General features: G+C 37.9%; 1 protein-coding gene across 3 annotated transcripts in view; it reads right to left on the bottom strand.

Annotated features, from left to right (window-relative positions):
• Nucleotides 1-322: 322 nt before the first annotated feature.
• The window catches only part of NEDD1 (NEDD1 gamma-tubulin ring complex targeting factor), a 51,422-nt gene continuing 28,310 nt past the window's right edge, over nt 323-23,434 (bottom strand). For all 3 annotated transcript variants that reach the window (XM_006073554.3, XM_006073555.3, XM_044941465.1), the window contains exons 9-15: nt 21,293-21,421; nt 15,291-15,338; nt 13,931-14,133; nt 12,740-12,893; nt 11,402-11,558; nt 1,357-1,423; nt 323-912 (exon numbers count right to left, since the gene is read on the bottom strand). In XM_006073554.3, the coding sequence (XP_006073616.1) occupies nt 808-912; nt 1,357-1,423; nt 11,402-11,558; nt 12,740-12,893; nt 13,931-14,133; nt 15,291-15,338; nt 21,293-21,421 (863 nt within the window). In that variant the 3' untranslated portion in view covers nt 323-807. The remainder of the gene's footprint in view (nt 913-1,356; nt 1,424-11,401; nt 11,559-12,739; nt 12,894-13,930; nt 14,134-15,290; nt 15,339-21,292; nt 21,422-23,434) is intronic.

Consider the following 23,434-nt stretch of genomic DNA (forward strand, 5'->3'; position numbering starts at 1 on the left):
ATACTTAGTATAATATGAAATTTTCACTAATTATTAAGTTCAATTATATTGACTGAAACATTATAGTATAAATTTTATGCTGTTAATTAATGAGATAATCAGCAGATAACACAGTTCTGGTTGAGTCTTATAAACCCTTAAAAGTTTTCATAGGTAAAATTAACTACAAAATATCAACGAGAGTAGAGACCAGTTAGAAGTATAGAAAAGTAATGCAATAGATATAATGTGATCTGTGCAATTCAAAATCTGAAAATTTTCTTATCAAATGTACAAGTAATAAATAATAGTTATACTTGACTTCACAAAGTTAACAAAATAATTACTAACCAACTTTGTGTTTTATTAGTCAATTGCTTAGAAACACAAAACACCAATTAAACTTATGTTCTCCATAAAAATAGAAGGTATATCAAACTCTTTAATCATTAAACATCCAAAAAAATTTAGAAGGCAACTGTCAACCAAAAATATTATGTTTAGAAAGGATGATTAAAAAACATACATAACCTATTTTTTGCACAATTTTTTCATGAAAAAGGGCACTTAGTGTATAGCTAAAGCTTTCATAAAATAAAGATTCTGCTGGCTTTCCTCTTAGGCAGATGACATAGTGTACAGTTTTTAATATAAAAATATAAATATATTTGACAGAAAAGATGAAATAGTGATTGGTATAAAATCCCAACACCCTTTTACTGAAAAAAATTTTTTCTCCCAGAGGTTATGAAAACAATACTGATTTCATGTAGTTCTGTGTGTCAGAACCTTCCCAAATTACAAAATATCAAAGTATTCACTGAAATTTCAAAAGTGTGCCCGCAGTCTTTTGTTTTCTTCTCGTAGTCTTTCAATTTCTGCCACTAAACCTTCATTCACTGAGTATCTTTCCAACAAAGAGTGCATTTCATTCTAGAAAAGGGGAAAAAATTTTTTTTTAATTACTGGCATTTCACATTTATTTGACACTGCTTTACACATTTTCAGCTATCATTTTTCTCATGTTCAATTAACTGAGTAATTTTTTTTTCAATTTAACCACCCTTACTACTTTGCTAATATAAATGAAAGAGCACTGGTAAAATTTACATATTTGGAAAGCTTACATTTCCACATTTGGAAAGGTTTTTGCTTACTTACTGCTAAAAAAAAAAAAAAATAGCTGTGAAAAAGTAGCCTTAACTATCATAGGTTATAAAGAAGGGTGACTAGTTAAAATCTATTTTATTTACTGAATTTCTAAAACACTTTTATTTCTTAGCAATTAGATATAACTAAGTAAGAATATGTCACCCTTTCATGGACTTTTTAGATCCACAGCTATGCTCACTTACAATAAAACATGTCAATACATACCAATTGCATATGAAACTGTTTAATCATCTCCACTTGCAAATTCACAATGTCTCTATGGCATGCTTCTCTAGGGGAGAACATATAATATTTATTAGAATTAGAACAGTTTTACCAATTCTAGAATCACTCAAGAAAATGACTATACTCTTATTATTTCATGTTACTATTAACAATTATTATAACAGTAAAAATACCACTGCACCCAGTATTTATTTACTATGTGCTAGGCTCTGTGTCTTGTACTTCAGATTTAAGAACTCATTTAATCTTAACAACTAGGTAGAATTACTACCTCTATTTTACCCATGTAGCTGAGTCACAGAGAAGTTGTAACTCAACCAAAGTCACACAACTAGTATATGTTAGAGCTAGGATATAAACCCAGCTGTCTACCTCCGGAACTTTCATTACACTACATTCCTTAATACAGAAATCATCATTAAGGAAAGACACAGGTTTATATTACAGTGAAATACAGACAATGCTCTAGGTTACAATGTTTAACTATTATCAACGTTTAAGCTATTAAAAAAAAACTTCCAGCAGAAAGCAAAAAGCCTATTTATAACAGAGGTTTACTCAATAAAACGCAATTAAGTCATGCCTGCAAAACCATAAGAGTGGGAATTCCCAGGTGGCCCAGTGGTCAGGACTCTAGGCTTTCAAGTCCACGGCTAGGGTTCAGTCCCTGGTTGGGGAACTAAGATCCCACAAGCCATGTGGCATGGCCAAAAAGAAAGAGAAGACATAAAAGTTAGGAAATAATAAAAGGAATATCTGTGTGTCACCTGCCACAGAAATTATGGGCTAGAACATAAAGAAAATCATAGAAGCTTCCTGTGGTGCTCCTCACTTAACTCTTGAGAGAAGTCCAAGAAAGAAGTCACTACTCTCTCGAATTTGTTTGAGCAAAGAAATGTTTTTTAAAATATATATATATATGTATTTATATATTTTTGCATAACATAGAATCTGTAGTCAATGTATTTTTGTTATGCTTGCTTTTGAGTATTATAAAAAGGGTACCATATCCTATGTAGCCTTTAGTGTACAGTTAAAAATAATCCAGTATCATGCTTTCAAGGTCATATTCTATGTATCTATAATTCATTGATCTGTACTAGTGTATATTCTTCTGTCAAATTGAACTGTTTTTAAGTGTTTATTATTAAAATGTTGCTATAAACAATAATGTATATGTCTTCCAACCCACATGTGCCAATTTCTGTAGATAATATATCCAAGATGTGCTGAGTCACAGGTATGATTGAAAGGTACACTGTTCAAACTTACAAAATAATAGAAATTATTTTCCAAAGTGGTAATATTAATGGACATGCTCATCATCAGAATAAAAAGAGTTCCTCTAGCTCTACATCCACACCAAGACTTGGTGTTGCCAGACTTTTTACAAATGTGTTTCCATATACTGGGTGTGAAATGGTAACCAATTGCATTTTCAGTTCTCTGGTTAATTTGCAGGGTTGAGCAACTTTCCCTATGTTCATACTATTCTTCAGTGAAATGCTTGTCTGTGTCTTTAAACTACTGTTCTATTCAATGTCTTTTTAAAAGAAATTATTCATAACAGTTCTTTATATAATCTGATCCTCTATTGGTTATATGAGTACTGCAGATATCCTTCAGAGAAGGCAATGGCACCCCACTCCAGTACTCTTGCCTGGAAAATCCCATGGATGGAGGAGCCTGGTAGGCTGCAGTCCATGGGGTCGCTAAGAGTCAGACACGACTGAGCGACTTCACTTTCACTTTTCACTTTCATGCATTGGAGAAGGAAATAGCAACCCACTCCAGTGTTCTTGCCTGGAGAATCCCAGGGATGGGGGAGCCTGGTGGGCTGCAGTCTATGGGGTCGCACAGAGTCGGACATGACTGAAGTGACTTAGCAGCAGATATCTTTTGTCTTTTTATTTTATTAATGGTGTCCTGGATGAACACTTCCTACTGACATTCTCAAATTTACTAACCTAATATTAATGTAAATTTACCAATCTATTTTTATAGGTAGTGTACCCTCTTATATTTAAGTAATTTTCTAAACCCAAAGTCGTATATAAATTCTTCTACAATGCCTAAACTTTTTCCATTTCTATTTAAACTTTTACTCTGTATGGAACTGATTTTTTAAATAACATGGAACAGGGATCTATACATTTCCTCTGTGATATATCACATTTCCACATATATGTATATATGGGATACATATATGCTTCTTTGGGATACATTTGATTCCTTTGCAAAATCTGTCCACTCTGTGCTAATGCTACACTATTTTAATTATAGCTTATCTATCTGACAAACTAGTCCCCTTCAACCTTATTCTTCTCTGGTGCCTTGGTTATTCCCAGATCTTCCATTTTTCATATACATTTTGGAATTATCATCTTCTTCCAAAAAACCCAGTTGGGATTTGATTGGAATTATATTCAACCTTGTAGACCAATTTAAAAGAACTGATAGCTTCACAGTAACTTCCCATGTATTTGTTATAGCTTTCTAATACATTTTTGAGTTAAATAATGGAGTAGCCATCATGGTCAACAAAAGAGTCCGAAATGCAGTACTTGGATGCAATCTCAAAAATGACAGAATTATCTCTGTTTGTTTCCAAGACAATCCATTCAATATCACAGTAATCCAAGTCTATGACCCAACCAGTAACGCTGAAGAAGCTGAAGTTGAACGGTTCTATGAAGACCTACAAGACCTTTTAGAACTAACACCCAAAAAAGATGTCCTTTTCATTATAGGGGACTGGAATGCAAACGTAGGAAGTCAAGAAACACCTGGAGTAACAGGCAAATTTGGCCTTGGAATGTGGAATGAAGCAGGGCAAAGACTAATAGAGTTTTGTCAAGAGAATGCGCTGGTCATAGCAAACGCCCTCTTCCAACAACACAAGAGAAGACTCTACACATGGACATCACCAGATGGTCAACACCAAAATCAGATTGATTATATTCTTTGCAGCCAAAGATGGAGAAGCTCTACACAGTCAGCAAAAACAAGACCGGGAGCTGACTGTGCCTCCGATCATGAGCTCCTTATTGCCATATTCAGACTTAAATTGAAGAAAGTAGAGAAAACCACTAGACCATTCAGGTATGACCTAAATCAAATTCCTTATGATTATACAGTGGAAGTGAAATAGATTTAAGGGACTAGATCTGATAGAGTGCCTGATGTACTATGGACAGAGGTTCGTGACACTGTACAGGAGACAGGGATCAAGACCACCCCCATGGAAGAGAAATTCAAAAAAGCAAAATGGCTGTCTGGGGAGCCCTTACAAATAGCTATGAAAAGGAGAAAAGAGAAAAGCAAAGGAGAAAAGGAAAGATATAAGCATCTGAATGCAGAGTTCCAAAGAATAGCAAGAAGAGATAAGAAAGCCTTCCTCAGCGATCAATGCAAAGAAATAGAGGAAAACAACAGAATGGGAAAGACTAGAGATCTCTTCAAGAAAATTAGAGATACCAAGGGAACATTTCATACAAAGATGGGCTTGATAAAGGACAGAAATGGTACGGACCTAACAGAAGCAGAAGATATTAAGAAGAGGTGGCAATACACAGAAGAACTGTACAAAAAAGATCTTCATGACCAAGATAATCATGATGATATGATCACTCATCTAGAGCCAGACATCCTGGAATGTGAAGTCAAGTGGGCCTTAGAAAGCATCACTATGAACAAAGCTAGTGGAAGTGATGGAATTCCAGTGGAGCTATTTCAAATCCTGAAAGATGATGCTGTGAAAGTGCTGCACTCAATATGCCAGCAAATTTGGAAAACTCCACAGTGGCCACACAACTGGAAAAGGTCAGTTTTCATTCCAATCCCAAAGAAAGGCAATGCCAAAGAATGCTCAAACTACCGCACAATTGCACTCATCTCACACGCTAGTAAAGTAATGCTCAAAATTCTCCAAGCCAGGCTTCAGCAATACGTGAACCGTGAACTTCCAGATGTTCAAGCTGGTTTCAGAAAAGGCAGAGGAACCAGAGATCAAATTGCCAACATCCGTTGGATCATGGAAAAAGCAAGAGAGTTCCAGAAAAACATCTATTTATGCTTTATTGACTATGCCAAAGCCTTTGACTGTGTGGATCACAATAAACTGTGGAAAATTCTGAAAGAGATGGGAATACCAGACCGCCTGACCTGCCTCTTGAGAAACCTATATGCAGGACAGGAAGCAACAGTTAGAACTGAACATAGAACCACAGACTGGTTCCAAATAGAAAAAGGAGTACGTCAAGGCTGTATATTGTCACCCTGCTTATTTAACTTATATGCAGAGTACATCATGAGAAATGCTGGGCTGGAAGAAGCACAAGTGGAATCAAGATTGCCGGGAGAAATATCAATAACCTCAGGTATTCTGATGACACCACCCTTATGGCAGAAAGTGAAGAGGAACTAAAAAGCCTCTTGATGAAAGTGAAAGTGGAGAGTGAAAAAGTTGGCTTAAAGCTCAACATTCAGAAAACAAAGATCATGGCATCTGGTCCCATCACTTCATGGGAAATAGATGGGGAAACAGTGGAAACAGTGTCAGACTTTATTTTTCTGGGCTCCAAAATCACTGCAGATGGTGACTGCAGCCATGAAATTAAAAGACGCTTACTCCTTGGAAGGAAAGTTATGACCAACCTAGATAGCATATTCAAAAGCAGAGACATTACTTTGCCAACAAAGTCCGTCTAGTCAAGGCTATGGTTTTTCCAGTGGTCATGTATGGATGTGAGAGTTGGACTCTAAAGAAAGCTGAGCGCAGAAGAATTGATGCTTTTGAACTGTGGTGTTGGAGAAGACTCTTGAGAGTCCCTTGGACTGCAAGGAGATCCAACCAGTCCATTCTAAAGGAGATCAGCCCTGGGTGTTCTTTGGAAGGAATGATGCTAAAGCTGAAACTCCAGTACTTTGGCCACCTCATGCGAAGAGTTGACTCACTGGAAAAGACTCTGATGCTGGGAGGGATTGGGGGCAGGAGGAGAAGGGGACGACAGAGGATGAGATGGCTGGATGGCATCACCGACTCGATGGACATGAGTTTGAGTGAACTCCGGGAGTTAGTGATGGACAGGGAGACCTGGCGTGCTGCAATTCATGGGGTCGCAAAGAGTCGGACACGACTGAGCAACTGAACTGAACTGAATACATTTTTAAATGTTTTTCTAAACAGATCTTTACCATCCTTAGATTTACTCCCAAGTATCTTATTTTTTCTATCGCAACAATTAAAAGTACTTTTTAAAAAGTTTCTCTTCTGTTTTTAACTATGACAAATGCTGTATTGAAAACACAAAGTAACAAAAACAAGAAGTGAAGACCCACTAAGGTAACCAGGGCTGGTAGTTTTACAGTCTTGTAAACAAGGGGATCTACTAGATAAGCTTCACAACTACCTCTGTTCACCTCTGGGGGGTGAGCTGATTCCACAGTATGGGGAAAAGAGACGGGGAGGAAAGCAGTGGCCGAGAGTCTGAGACAGTCTCACTGGGTTGGGGAGTATTAGAATTCAGAACTCCCAAGGCAGCCAGAGCTGCAAGGTTTCTGGGAAGGTGGTATCAGTAGAAAACAAACCTGAAACTGTGCAGTTTCCCCTCAAGACATCTTTGACTCCTAAGCTGTGCCTGTACTGAAATTAGATGGCAGGAAACCAAACATAAAGTGGCCGCTAAAGAGGAGAAATGGATCTGGGAGGCCTTGTGATGCTTTAGAATTGGAGGTTAAAGCTCAGAACCCACCAAGATAAAAAACCAGAAACAAACTAAAAACCCAGAAGTGATTTGCTTGCCAGAGGAAACTTAAATCTTGAAAGACAACAGAAGTAAACCTGCAGGCTTCTGCTTAGGATGTAAGCTCTCCAACTCTAATAATGAGCACAAGCCAGATAACCTATAAAATCATACATTTGAAAATAAATTCAACTTTGAGAGTACAAAGAAATCTAAGTGAATTTAAATCCAGAAAATTTTGAGTCCCTCCAGAAGAGAGACCCACAGTTGTTTTCATCCTTGACAAGAGCAGTATGTAAAGAAAGCTGCCACTGACAGGGTAAAGAGAACTAGATGAAACTTTTAAAGGCCAAGTGAAGACTGCCACAAGCTTAGAATCCCAAGGAATCCCAGCCAAATGTAAAGTCACCATTCACTCAACAACTTTTCACCATAGGCCTTCACTGAATGCTCTGTAAAAATTAGGGGCAAAGCAGGAGGGCTCAGAGAGAGTGCCCCTGGGGCACAGATGCACAGAGCCTGGTGAAGACTTAGGGCAGCAGAGGAGAACTGAGTAACCCCCCTGAAGCATGAAGGCCCTCACGGAAAAGGTGGCCTCCAGACTGAGGGGGAACAGCTAGCAGAGAGCCCCATCTGTAGCTTATTCTAAGTAAGGTCTGGCTGGCAAGACCTACTAAAGGCTGAAGTAAGAGCAGCTGAATCTACAGAAATCCTCTGAGTCATTCCGGGTCCTCACCGGGTTTCTAAGCAGAGGCTGCCTATGGGTGACAGAGGGGAAGAAGAGTGGAGAGGGGCCCCTAGCCGCCCTCACTCCCTAGGTACAGGCACACAACGCAAGCTGAAAGCTGAAGGCAGGACAGTGATTTCTTTCTAAATTTGCCCCAATGTAACTGCTCCCTTTCTGTGTTTTCAACAACTGTTTTGTTCCACATTATATTACAGCTGTATCCAGACAATTCTGCTATTTTTTTCCCCACAGACACATTCCTGAAATAGCTCATATTTTTAAAAACTATGTATGGAAAATAATAGGACCAGATTTTTTTAAATGTGGTATGTGCATATAACGGAATATTATTCAGCCTTAAAACAGAAAGAAATTGTGACATGTGACAACACGCATGAACCTGGAGGACACAATGCTAAGTGAAATAAGCCAGACACAGAAACACAAATACTGCATAATCCCGTTTGCATGAGATGTCTAATAAAATAGTCATGAGATATCTAATAAAACTCATGGAAGCAAGGAACAGGATTGTGGGTGTTGGGGCTGGGGAGAAGGGGAAACAGGGAGATGCTAATTGAGGAATAGAAAATTTCAGTTTCACAAAATGAGTAAGTTCAAGAGGCCTGCTGTGCAACACTGTGTCTACAGTTAACAATATCATTATGCTATACACTTGAAGTTCCAAGAGAGTAGATCTCATAGTAAGTATTCTTACCATAACACTGAAAAAAAAAAAAGAAAATAACACAATTTAAAGGAAAAGAACTCTGGAAGATCACTCAAAATATATACAAACTTTGCAACCAGAGTGCTAACAGAAACAATTAAACCCTAATAAAAATACTAACACAGCTTAAATATTGAATAATCAAAGATTTTACCCTAAAAAAAAGTGAGGGTTACTTGATAAAAGGGGAAAGAAGATAAGAGAAAGGACTGGGGCTCTCAAGCATGAAGGCAAAAATAAAATGCCCAAAGATGGGGAAAAATATCACAAAATAAGCACTTCCTAACACACAGCACATAGCCAAATCAAGTTAAGAGGAAGGGAAAAGAGAGCGATGGACATAGACAGGCGGCTTGCAGCCTTTACCTGTGTTCACGTTCTTTGTTTTGACAGCTGTTACACGAACCAAGAAAACTTCCTCATCATACTATCATCGCTGCCCTATTTACAAATGAGCTAATTCACATCAAAGAAACACACATCACAGCAGGACACACTATGCCTGTCTTAATTAAACTATAACGTCTTTGTGGGCAGATCACCTGTTTTTGTATCCTCAGGACCAATACATACGAGGCACATTATAAATGTCAAAATGATATCAGAAAATGAACAACCCAATCAAAAAGTAGGCAAAAGAACTAAATAGACATTTCTCCAAAGAAGACGTACAGATGGCTAATAAACCCATGAAAAGATGCTCAACATCATTCATTATCACGGAAATGCAAATCAAAACCACAATGAGGTATCATCTCACGCTGGTCAGAATGGCTGCTATCAAAGTCTACAAACAATAAATACTGGAGAGAGTGTGGAGAAAAGGGAACCCTCTTACACTGTTGGTGGGAATGCAAATCAGTACAGCCACTATGGAGAACAGTGTGGAGATTTCCTTAAAAAAACTGGAAACAGAACTGCCATACGACCCAGCAATCCCACTGCTAGGCATACACAACGAGGAAACCAGAATTGAAAGAGACACATGTACCCCAATGTTCATCGCAGCACTGTTTACAATAGCCAGGACATGGAAGCAACCTAGATGTCCATCAGCAGATGAAAGGATAAGGAAGCTGTGGTACATATACACAATGGAATATTACTCAGCTATAAAAAGGAATGCATTTAAGTCCATTCTGATGAGGTGGATGAAACTGGAGCCTATTATACAGAGTGAAGAAAGAGAAACACCAATACAGTATATTAACACATATATGTGGAATTTAGAAAGACTGTAACGATGACCCTATATGCAAGACAGCAAAAGAGACACAGATATAAAGAACAGACTTTTGGACTATGTGGGAGAAGGCGAGGATGGGATGATTTGAGAGAATACCATTGAAACATGTATAGTACCATATGTAAAACAGATGACCAGTGCAAGTTTGATGCATGAAGCAGGGTACTCAAAGCCAGTGATCTGGGACAACCCAGAGGGATGGAATAGGGAGGAAGGTGGGAGGGGGGTTCAGGATGGGGGGACACATGTGCACCCGTGGCTGATTCATGTTGCTGCTGCTGCTGCTAAGTCACTTCAGTCATGTCTGACTCTGTGTGACCCCACAGACGGCAGCCCACCAGGCAGCCCCTGGGGTCCCTGGGATTCTTCAGGCAAGAATACTGGAGTGGGTTGTCTCCAATGTATGCATCTATGCTAAGTTGCTTCAGTTGTGTCTGACTCTGTGTGACCCCACGGACAGCAGCCCACCGGGCTCCTCTGTCCACGGAATTCTCTAGGCAAGAGTACTAGACTGGGTTGCCATTTCCTTCTCCAGGATTCATGTATGGCAAAAACTACCATGATACTGTAAAGTAATTATCCTCTCATTTAAATTAATTAATTAATTAATTTAAAAAGTCAAATTGATTATTTTTCTTTAGAAATATATTTAACATTTAATTTTTTTCAAAACATTTTTAACATTAAAAAGAAACATGTAACAACAAAAACTGCACATCTTCTCCAACATTCTTGCTCATGATATCCCAAATCTGAGCAAGAGTACTAAGTAAGTAAAGGTCAGAAAGGGAAAAAAAAACGTAAAAAGATTCTGATAATTGAAAAGAGCTTTCAAAATATATTGAGAAGACAGGTAAAAGGAACTAACATTCTAGAACATTCTTACAATGTTCAAAATTCAGAATGAGAAGACAAGGGCGATACAGGCAAGAACTTTTTAAAATTCTGTGTTAATGTTCTCTGTGTGTGTTAGTTGCTCAGTTGAGTCCAACTCTCTGTGATCCCATCAACTGTAGCCCACCAGGCTCCTCTGTCCATGAAATTCTCTAGGCAAGAATACTGGAGTGGGTAGCCGTTCCCTTCTCCAGGGGTTCTTCCTGATCCAGGGATCGAACCTGGGTCTCCTGTGCTGGGGTCAGATTCTTTACCGTCTGAGCCACCAGGTATATTCTGACACATTCTATTTGAAAATATTCAGAATTCCTTTAAAAATGTCTTTCTCTACCATATTACTGCACATAGCATAGTTAACAGGCAGTCTATAAATACTGTAGGAATCCCATTTGAGCCTATCAGAATCTGTCCACATTTTAATGATAAAAAAATTCACAGCGGCAGCTAGCCGCCACACTCTCAAGTCCTCTGATAGCTGCCCCAGGGAAACGTGCCTTTCCCTAGCTGATAGAAAATAAACTCGGCACTTAAAGAGTCACAAAACTCATCATGTCTTCTATGTTTTTACAGATCCTAGAACCCAGGCAAAAGTAGTCACCACCACCATTACTCATAGGTACGGTTTTACACCCAACAATAAAAGCTAGTCAAAGTCTAGATAGAAAGAGTAATTTCCCAATTACCTAAAGTCATCCAGGGTTTCCTGTATCATGTTCTGAATAAAACGGATCTGAACAGATGACAGCGGTGCATTTGGCCGACTATTTCCAATGGTATCAACGATTTTTTCTGATAGTGAACTAGCAACTCCAGCAGTGACAGAGGATGCTATCTTTGGATCTGAAATAAAAATTTGAGAAAATATTAATAGTCAGCTTGGACTAAGAGACATCAAATATGATTCAGCATGAGAAAGCCTGAAAAACTGGCAACACCACCTCCCCACCAAAAAAAAAAAAAAAAAAGCAGTGCTCCCATGACATTTAGAAAAATTCACTGTCTGGAATACAAGTCTTAGAAACTTTCTATGACATTATTTCTAATAGTCATTCATATATATATATAAATTGCCAACTGTCTAATGTAATAACATCTGACAGAGGAATTAAGTCTTAAAGGATCACTGAACCATTTTCTCTTACAAAAAGTGAATGTGACAAGCTGCTGGATAAACCAAGACTATTAGAAACAAACAGAAGGGACATAGGAGTAAAGTAGTTCTCAGGCAAAGCCCTAGAGTTTAAGCTAATGCAACATACCCACAGAAACCTCAAAATACAGGTATCTATATAAAAGAGCTCCTTCTATACAAAGAGTTATTTTGTATAGATAACTCCTATCGCTAAACCTAATATTGCTTTAAATGTGACCAAGTTTTTAGGGTCTCTGCCATGAACTCTATATAGACAGAACTTTAATATGGAAAAAGAAAAAGACATTTTCAGGTAGTTAATAACCCTATATTATATTCCTATCTGTACCGCAGTAGACAAGACATTTACATATTGGATTGAAAATGAAATTCATACCCAAAGAATACCAAATTAATGTGGTTGAATTTAACCTTTCGTTTTACTGTCTTCTAGTAAGAGAGTCCAGAGAAGGCAATGGCATCCCACTCCAGTACTTTTGCCTAGAAAATCCCATGGACGGAGGAGCCTGGTAGGCTGCATGCAGTCAGTCCATGGGGTCGCTAGAGTCGGACACGACTGAGCAACTTCACTTTCACTTTTCACCTTCATGCATTGGAGAAGGAAATGGCAACCCACTCCAGTGTTCTTGCCTGGAGAATCCCAGGGACAGGGGAGCCTGCTGGGCTACCGTCTATGGGGTCGCACAGAGCCGGACACGACTGAAGTGACTTAGCAGCAGCAGCAGCAGTAAGAAAGTCAAGCACTAGGGTCACAAATTTTAAATTCCTATAACTTTTTCATCTGTGATCACTGTCAACTTATCCTTTACAAGTTAAATAATGGGAGTTTTCAACTTAACACTCAAACATCAGAAGTTTATGTTCTTACTTGGAGTTGAGGATCCATTGCCTGGAGGTTCATTTATTAACTGGGCTTCAATTTCTTTTTCTGGCTTTTCAAATTTCTCAGGGCTTCTTGTTTGGTTAGATGATGGAGAGGCATTTAGATTTCCAGTTTCAGCACCGGAGATCAACTTTGCAAACTTCACATTTAAAATAAATAATTAATATATAAATTCTGGTTTTATCCAAAGGACCTACTGTAAAGCACATGGAACTCTGTTCATGTTATGTGGCAGCCTGGATGGGAGGGGAGTTTGGGCGAGAATGGATACACGTATATGCACAGCTGTTCACCTAAAACTATCACAACATTGTTAATTGGCTATACCCCAATACAAAAGTCAAAAAATTCTGGTTTTATCCATATTACCCATATAATTTGTATCTACTTTTCTCTATTTTTCCCCAGTAAATAGGGTCAGTAAAAGGAAGAACAGAAAGGAATCTTGAAGGAGAAAAGAAAATGTTGCTAGGGCCATGGCAAAATAATTAACTTTACTAATCAAAAACAATTTTGATGATTTTGATGATGACAAGGAAAAGCTTATTTACTAAGAATCTGCTGTTGAATATCATTTAAGATGGCAATCACAGGCCAAAAAGCAAATAAAAAATAAATCCCCAAACTCTCATGTGATAACTAGTCAGGAATATTTGAAAAATAAGTCAAAAGATTTTCATATTTCTTAAATATCCTTTCAATACCATTCTAAGAGATAAATATGAAAATAGACATACTAAACAACAGACCCTACTAGATTACAGCAGAAGGTAATGATGATGAATCACATTCTCAGCACCGTCAATTTGCTCTAAGACTTAGGGTAAAAGCACCAACTTGGTGCTTTGTGCTGCAATGGAAATACATTCTAAAAGAATTCAGGGATAAAATATTCTTACAGACAGTTAAATCAAGTATCTTGTCTTAGGGAAAAAACAGTGTAAGATTATACCTGCTGTTACCTCCAATATATCCAAAGACAGATTTCAAAAGTATTCTTCAGTTTTTAGCATGTGACATCAAGACTTAAGAATATTTTCCACCTAGTAAGTGCACAGCACTGTCAATAATTAGGACATATCCAGTGGCAGCTGTCTGCTTTCTAGTGATGAGATGCATTATACTTGCTAGTAATAAACACATGCAGTGAGTTCAATATCATTTACAGGCAGATACCTGCTTGAAGGAGTCTTTAGATTCCTGTTTTCCCAGATACATTTTCTTAGATTCAGCTGTCAGATCATGATTTTCATTTTCTTCTTTCCCAGGAGACCCCATAAAGACATTAAGAGGACTAGAATGCAATACTGAAGTGCTTGAAACTACTGGATTTTTTCTTGGAGGAAACACTGAGTTCAACTGTGGTAGAAAGTCAAGGCCTGAAAAAGAAGAAAAAAGCCAGCACTTACATGGACTGTCCCCAGTCTTGCATATTTAAGAAAAGCACTTAACATAATAGGTATGTTAATACAGTAGGAAGACATGGGATCTGGATTCAGAAGACAAGTTCACTTGTCAGCTCTACCTCTTACTTCATTTGAGTTTTTGGGGTAAAAGTTGTAAAACTGTTTGTGACTGTTTAAGTGATCTATAAGTATGAATGATGATATCCACTGCCCTAAAGGATGAGGTATAAAAGAGAAACTGTATGTGAAGATATGCCGAAAACTGCGAAGCATGATGACTGTTTTAGTCAATAAAAATGTTTGATAAAACTGTCAATTTGGTATGTATCTGTGGTGGATCTTGGTAGACAGTCTCTAAGATGGCTCCTCAAGATCCCTGCCTCCTCCCAAAGGATCCACAGCCTCATAAAATCACCTCCCTTAAAATGTGGGTTGGACCTAGGAACTTGCTTCCAAAAAAGAGCACGTAGCAAAAGTAGTGGACCTCACTTCAAACACACTGTGGCTTCCATCTTTAAAAAAATATTTTACTTATTTACTTTGGGCTGTGCTGGGTCTTCATTACTGCACATGTGCTTCTCACCACAGCGGCTCCTCGTGTTGAGGCGTACAGACAGGCCCTAAGGCATGGGCTTCAGTAGTTGTGGTGCACGGGCTTAGATGCTCCGCGGTATGTGCAATCTTCTTGGACCAGGGATCAAACCTTTGTCCCCTGCATTGGCAGGCAGATTCGTAACCACTGGACCACTAGGGAAGTCCTTTAGCGTCCATCCTGAGTGCCCTCTCCATCTCACACCAGCTCTGAGTGAAGTCAGCTATTATGCTGTCAGCTGCCCACATGAGTAAGGACTGGTATCTTTAGCCAACAGCCACATGAATGAATTTGGAAGCAGATCCTTGCCCAGTCATACCCTGAGATGACTGTACTCCTGTTGACACCCTAGTTAAAGCATCATGAGATACCTGATGCCAAAGGCATCCAGCTAAGCCATGCTTGGATTCTTAATCCACAATTATAAGATATAAATATTCTTTTAAGCTTCAAAATGTTGGGGTAATTTGTTACACAGAAGTAGATAACACAAAATCACTTTTAACGTTGATAAAAAATACTTCTCAACAGTTCTTACCATCTCCTTTGCCGATGGACTCATCACCTCCTTTGCTAACTACAGCATCTATAATAAAATTAGAAAATAAAATTCAAAAAATGCAAAAGAAGCCACAACAATTTAGGTTTCCTATCCATTCCCTAAAGAGTTCAGAGACTAATGATTTTATGAAGAAAAATCTAAATGAAGGTAAAGCTAGCACTCCTAAAAATTCTCTTTTCACTCTTTTACCTTCATGCATAGTAGCAAATATGAAAAGATAATTCTATGATATAGAGTCATTTAATGAGACAACAAGGTATACTAGAAAAAGCACTGGAGAAGGTTCCAAAGACCTGTCATCCAGGTCTACCTGTACCACTTAACAGTTTTGTGACCTTGGACAAGACTTTAATACAATTATGCTTCAGTTTCTGTACCTATATAATGAGGATAATGTCCCAACCACCTCAGAAAACTGTTTTAAGGATCAACTGAAATAATGTAAAAATATTTTGCAAACAATACAATGTTAATTAAAAATATAAGGTTTTATCAATATCTTTTCAATGACAGAATATGTTTAAGAATATTTCATTATTCATTTATCAAATAACAACCAAAAACTGCTTATCTCAATTTTAATAGATTAACATAAAAATGGGGAAAGGTCATTTAAAAATTCCCCAGAAATTCAAATGGCCAATGAATTATCATACATGATTATCATATGAGTAGGACTTTCATCCATATCTCCATAGGACTTTCATTCATATCTCCATTCATTCAAATCTCTGTCTGCATGTGTGTATTACATCTAGTAATCATACAACACACATTTTTAGAAGTTATTCATTTTTTCCTAACAAAAGCAAAAGTATTATTTAAAAGATGAAGAAATTGAGGAAAAAAGATTAAGCCTTTTACCTAAGTAGTATTGACTCATAGAGATTAAAATTCAAACTTCTTGACAGTGAAATCAGTACTGTATTTAGTATCCACATTTTTTCTTATTAATATCAAACTCTAATAAATGGAAGGGCATATGGCTCAAATTCTAATCATATCTTCTTTAAACAGCAAAAGCAATTCAAAAGGAGTTTATATCCTGTACTTTACCATCAAACACCATTAAACAAGATTTTATTTATAACTCAAACACTTCCAAAAAGCCCCTTTAATTAAAAAATGAAATTCAAATTAAAAATTACTCCAGCAATTCTCATAAACAAAGCTCCCAGTTGGGAACTAAACTCCAAACCCTTTCGGATCTCCAGCCCAAGCCACTTCTACCTGCTTTGCCCATATCTTTCCATGTGTAAATTTAACTCAGATGAACATTATATCTACTACTGTGGGCAAGAATCCCTCAGAAGAAATGGAGTAGCCATCATGGTCAACAAAAGAGTCCGAAATGCAGTACTTGGGTGCAATCTCAAAAATGACAGAATTATCTCTGTTTGTTTCCAAGGCAGACCATTCAATATCACAGTAATCCAAGTCTATGCCCCAACCAGTAACGCTGAAGAAGCTGAAGTTGAATGGTTCTATGAAGACCTACAAGACCTTCTAGAACTAACACCCAAAAAGATGTCCTTTTCATTATAGGGGACTGGAATGCAAAAGTAGAAAGTCAAGAAACACCTGGAGTAACAGGCAAATTTGACCATGGAATACAGAATGAAGCAGGGCAAAGACTAATAGAGTTTTGCCAAGAAAATGCGCTGGTCATAGCAAACACCCTCTTCCAACAACACAAGAGAAGACTCTACACATGGACATCACCAGATGGTCAACACCGAAATCAGATTGATTATATTCTTTGCAGCCAAAGATGGAGAAGCTCTATACAGTCAGCAAAAACAAGACCAGGAGCTGACTGTGGCTCAGATCATGAACTCCTTATTACGAAATTCAGACTTAAATTGAAGAAAGTAGGGAAAACAACTAGACCATTCAGGTATGACCTAAATCAAATCCCTTATGATTATACAGTGTAAGTAAGAAATAGATTTAAGGGACTAGATCTGATAGATAGAGTGCCTGATGAACTATGGAATGAGGTCCGTGACATTGTACAGGAGACAGGGATCAAGACCACCCCCATGGAAAAGAAATTCAAAAAAGCAAAATGGCTGTCTGGGGAGCCCTTACAAATAGCTATGAAAAGGAGAAAAGCGAAAAGCAAAGGAGAAAAGGAAAGATATAAGCATCTGAATGCAGAGTTCCAAAGAATAGCAAGAAGAGATAAGAAAGCCTTCCTCAGCGATCAATGCAAAGAAATAGAGGAAAACAACAGAATGGGAAAGACTAGAGATCTCTTCAAGAAAATCAGAGATACCAAAGGAACATTTCATGCAAAGATGGGCTCGATAAAGGACAGAAATGGTATGGACCTAACAGAAGCAGAAGATATTAAGAAGAGGTGGCAAGAACACACAGAAGAACTGTACAAAAAGGATCTTGACGAACCAGATAATCACAATGGTATGATCACTCACCTAGAGCCAGACATCCTGGAATGTGAAGTCAAATGGGCCTTAGAAAGCATCAGTACGAACAAAGCTAGTGGAGGTGATGGAATTCCAGTGGAGCTATTTCAAATCCTGAAAGATGATGCTGTGAAAGTGCTGCACTCAATATGCCAGCAAATTTGGAAAACTCAGCAGTGGCCACACAACTGGAAAAGGTCAGTTTTCATTCCAATCCCAAAGAAAGGCAATGCCAAAGAATGCTCAAACTACCGCACAACTGCATTCATCTCACATGTTAGTAAGTAATGCTCAAAATTCTCCAAGCCAGGCTTCAGCAATACGTGAACCGTGAACTTCCTGATGTTCTAGCTGGTTTTAGAAAAGGCAGAGGAACCAGAGATCAAATTGCCAACATCTGCTGGATCATTGAAAAAGCAAGAGAGTTCCAGAAAAACATCTACTTCTGCTTTATTGACTATGCCAAAGCCTTTGACTGTGTGGATCACAATAAACTGTGGAAAATTCTGAAAGAGATGGGAATACCAGACCGCCTGACCTGCCTCTTGAAAAACCTGTATGCAGGTCAGGAAGCAAGAGTTAGAACTGGTCATGGAACCACAGACTGGTTCCAAATAGGAAAAGGAGTACGTCAAGGCTGTATATTGTCACCCTGCTTATTTAACTTATATGCAGAGTACATTATGAGAAACGCTGGGCTGGAAGAAACACAAACTGCTGGGAGAAATATCAATAACCTCAGATATGCAGATGGCACCACCCTTATGGCAGAAAGTGAAGAGGAACTAAAAAGCCTCTTGATGAAGGTGAAAGAGGAGAGTGAAAAAATTGGCTTAAAGCTCAACATTCAGAAAACGAAGATCATGGCATCCTGTCCCATCACTTCAAGGGAAATAGATAGGGAAACAGTGGAAACATTGTCAGACTTTATTTTTGGGGGGGCTCCAAAATCACTGCAGGTGGTGACTGCAGCTATGAAATTAAAAGACGCTTACTCCTTTGAAGGAAATTTATGACCAACCTAGATATCATATTGAAAAGCAGAGACATTACTCTGCCAACAAAGGTCCCTCTAGTCAAGGCTATGGTTTTTCCAGTGGTCATGTATGGATTTGAGAGTTGGACTGTGAAGAAGGCTGAGTGCTGAAGAATTGATGCTTTTGAACTGTGGGGTTGGAGAAGACTCTTGAGAGTCCCTTGGACTGCAAGGAGATCCAACCAGTTCATTCTGAAGGAGATCAGCCCTGGGATTTCTTTGGAAGGACTGATGCTAAAGCTGAAACGCCAGTATTTTGGCCACCCGATGCAAAGAGTTGACTCATTGGAAAAGACTCTGATGCTGGGAGGGATTGGGGGCAGGAGGAGAAGGGGACAACAGAGGGTGAGATGGCTGGATGGCATCACTGACTCGATGGACGTGAGTCTCAGTGAACTCTGGGAGTTGGTGATGGACAGTGAGGCCTGGCGTGCTGTGATTCATGGGGTTGCAAAGAGTTGGACACAACTGAGCGAATGAACTGAACTGAACCCTTAACTATGTAGTATGACCTCTCTTCATTCTGAAAGAAAGGAATCCTTCCTCTTTTATTAGATAGAAGTAGGAATTTGGACAATTTAAGGAGTCATTTTCAAGCCAGGGTAAGGTAGAAGACACTCAATAATCCTGTACCATTACATATATATTTATCCTTTCCACTTATGAAATTAATTGAAAAAAATTTTGAAAGACAATTTTAAAGTAAAAAATTAAATTTTACAAGATCATGAGTTCAGTTCAGTTCATTTCAGTTGTCAGTCGTGTCCGACTCTTTGCGACCCCATGAATTGCAGCACGCCTGGCCTCCCTGTCCATCACCAACTCCTGGAGTTCACCCAAACTCCTGTCCATCGAGTTGGTGATGCCATCAGGCCAAGCCATCTCATCCTCTGTCGTCCCCTTCTCCTCCTGCCCCCAATCCCTCTCAACATCAGTCTTTTCCAATGAGTCAACTCTTCTTGTGAGGTGGCCAAAGTACTGGAGTTTCAGCTTTAGCATCATTCCTTCTGAAGAACACCCAGGACTGATCTCCTTTAGAATGGACTGGTTGGATCTTCTTGCAGTCCAAGGGACTCTCAAGAGTCTTCTCCAACACCACAGTTCAAAAGCATCAATTCTTCAGCGCTCAGCTTTCTTCACAATCCAACTCTCACATCCATACATGACCACTGGAAAAATCACAGCCTTGACTAGATGGACCTTTGTTGGCAAAGTAATGTCTCTGCTTTTGAATATGCTATCTAGGTTGGTCATAACTTTCCTTCCAAGGAGTAAGCGTCTTTTAATTTCATGGCTGCAGTCACCATCTGCAGTGATTTTGGAGTCCCCCCAAAAATAAAGTCTGACACTGTTTCCACTGTTTCCCCATCTATTTCCCATGAAGTGATGGGACCGGATGCCATGATCTTCGTTTTCTGAATGTTGAGCTTTAAGCCAACTTTTTCACTCTCCTCTTTTACTTTCATCAAGAGGCTTTAGTTCCTCTTCAAGATCATGAGTGGACATAATAAATTAAACATACTGATGCTGCTGACATTTAGATTCACTTCTGTTTTTCATTATTATAAATAAACAGTAAACACAAATCTCTAAGGGTTTCTCTGAACATCTTCTAAGGTAAATTTATAGAAATGGAATTAACAGGACTAAAAGTATGAATATTTACCTCTGCCAAATTATCCTCTAGAAATTTACCCCATACTGTTGATAAACTGCTGTTGGTAGTGAGACTATCCCATTAAAGAAAACAGTATGAACATTAGCACCAAAAAAAGTACAGCCAAACCATGTGCCTAGTTCATAGAAAGTAAACAACAATGATACATAATGTTCCTGCTTAAAAACTGGCAAAGGTTTTTTTGTTTCATTTGTTAGGCTTATTTCTTTTTAATGGCAATGCCTACTAGTGATGTGGGGAGAGGAGAGAGGGAGTAATTGGGTGAGTGTGTATGTGTGTGTGTGAACACCTACTAGCCTTGGAGAGTAAGAGAGAGAGAGTGTGTGTGTGTGTGTGTGTGTGTGTGTGTGTATGTTGAGGATACTTTCATACACTTAGTGTAAAAGATGAGGCAATCTAACCCCCAGCCATATTTCTCCATGAAAACCCTTAATACCAGTTCCTAATAATCAAAGAAACATTTTTTTATGTTAGGAAGATATTTTCTGCCTATCAAAATATCCAGGATTTGGGGCAGACTTTCTTAGAAATAAATGCAAGTAAAAGAATGTCTGTGGAGGCAGAATTTCCTGCAAGAAACTTCAGTGGAAATTAAAAAGGCTAACTTGAGAGCTATTTGTTTGGTTCCCATGTGAAAACTATTAGCATATATTTTAAAAAGATAGCATTTGAAATCTCAGGGCAAAGGGAAAGATAACACCTCAGGGACTGAGAAAATTAGCAACTGTCATAAATAGCATGAGACAGAAGCTATTATCCACATCTTTTAGCCAGAATAAAAACGTTATGGCCCCCAGAGCAAGAGAACATGATCCTCTGATCTGAACAGACTTACCATCTCTGACAGGTGAGAACATGTCACCTAAACTACTTTTTCCAGAATCATCAAAGTTGGAGAAATCCTGATTTTTCCCACTCTCCGTTTCCTTTGATAAAGTATCAGTGTTTATGCTTCGAGGCAGACCTTAATAGAAATTGGATATAAAAATAAGTTATTATATTGAAATAAGTTTATCATGAGAAGCTAGGAACTAAAAACTAATGTCTTACCTATATCATTGGTAACACTAAACTAAACAACAGCTCAGTTAACCAACATTTTCATGGAATGAAGGGCTCCTCAAAAGCAATTAACTTATTTATATAACACCACTTTTTAAATCTATTTTGATAGAAATTTTCTAAATATTTTATGTATTTTTCTTATACAAAGTATACTGAGCACAGCTTATTTTGTTATTTTTGTTAGTGACTGACTCAGGATCATCTACAATGATTAAAAAATGTCTCTAAGGCATAAAGTACAGCACCAAACACACAGCAGTATTCAAATGATGTTAGTTCCCTTTCCCAACTTACAGTGAATGATCTCTTCTTTTCCCTTCTTTATCTTTTTCTTCACTAACAGTGGGAACCTAACATTGCTCTTAGCATTACTGACCTTAGAGGCCTTCACTAATCTTAGGACAGCTTCCAGACAGGAAGGAAACCAGAATACCAAACTCATAAAGAACAGCGCAGTAGACTAATAATAGAGACACGCAGAAAGTGTGCTTTCTCTCTCAAGATGACTTTAGGGCAGGGACTTTTAAGAGGAATTCTGCAGGCTCAGTAACCTCTTGCTCATTTCTGGGTCAAGGATTGAGTTCTAGAGAATCAAGAACTTTGATGAAACCTTGGCACTTGAATTGGTAGCATATTTCTGTCCTTTGTTTTTAAAGGTATTTTATTTGCCATCTTGGTCCCAAATGAAACCTGAAAAATCCTGGGATAAAAACAAAGATTCGCTCTGTTCAAAATATTAAAAAATGTCCAAGCCTGGCTAATGAAATAAACCTAACTAATAGTAAACTCATAGAAAGTTACAATATGACCAAACATTTTTATCACCATCACGAAAGGGTGTTTATACCAAGAGTACAAACAGTTATACAGAGGAAATTTCCTCTCCTTTTTCTAGGTCCTTAACATGTTTGAATGACTAACTCTAGCCTCTAGAACTTTATGAAACAGAAGCTTGGTATCATTTGAAAATAGTGTGAAAGTCTAATTTTTCACTTCTTAAATGGCTGTTTCCTGCAGAAAAAGAGCACTAGCAACAAGCCTGCAGAGGTTGTTTTCAATAACTAAATTAGGACGCCTTCAGTAGAAAGCCATATGAACTGTTTCAATTTTTAAATTTATTTTACATGATGCTTAAAGTAATAGTAACAATAATGATTGTAATGACAATATTAACAACATTATAATTTATTGGGTGCCTACATCCACCAGGCACTTTTGATACATTTTCTCCAATTTTCACAATAACTCTAAATGTTAAATATTATCTATGGAAGAGAAAAATGAGATTCCAACAAGTGGTTAAGAAAACTGCCCAAAAAAAAGAAAACTGCCTAGCATCATCCAGGTAGGAAGGTGACAGTTCTAAGACCAAAGCCTAATATATTCTCAATGCTTCAGAGGGGGGAGAAAAACGTATATCTGGTGTGTGAGCTGAAAGAGGGAAGATGATGAAGCAAATGTGGCAGAGTTTACAAAATGGTGAATCTGCTAAAGGACATACCAGAGCCCAAGAGTTCTTTGCAGTGTTATTCAAACTTTTCTATAAGTCTGTGATTATTTTAAAATAAAATTAATAAACACAAAGTTCTAACTCTTTGGGAGTACACAGTAAGCATTCATTTTGCCAGAAACTGCTAATCAGCCAAGAATTATCATTAAATAATGGCCCTGTAGACCTAAGTCTAGAACATCTAATTAGTGTAGCCATTGTTACATATAACCTTATTAAAAATTAAATGAAAGACACTGAGACTTCAGCAAGCTTACAATAAATGACAGAATCTTTATTTTGTTTAATTTTTTAAAATTATGAATAAAATAGTAATTTTGGAAAATGCCAGTTCTCATAATATAGTTAATGCAACATTTATTCTTTTAAAGAGACAGCAATAGTATTCATTCCTGCAAGTTC

This window comes from Bubalus bubalis, chromosome 4 (assembly GCF_019923935.1).
Source record: "Bubalus bubalis isolate 160015118507 breed Murrah chromosome 4, NDDB_SH_1, whole genome shotgun sequence".
NCBI classification, from domain to species: domain Eukaryota; kingdom Metazoa; phylum Chordata; class Mammalia; order Artiodactyla; family Bovidae; genus Bubalus; species Bubalus bubalis.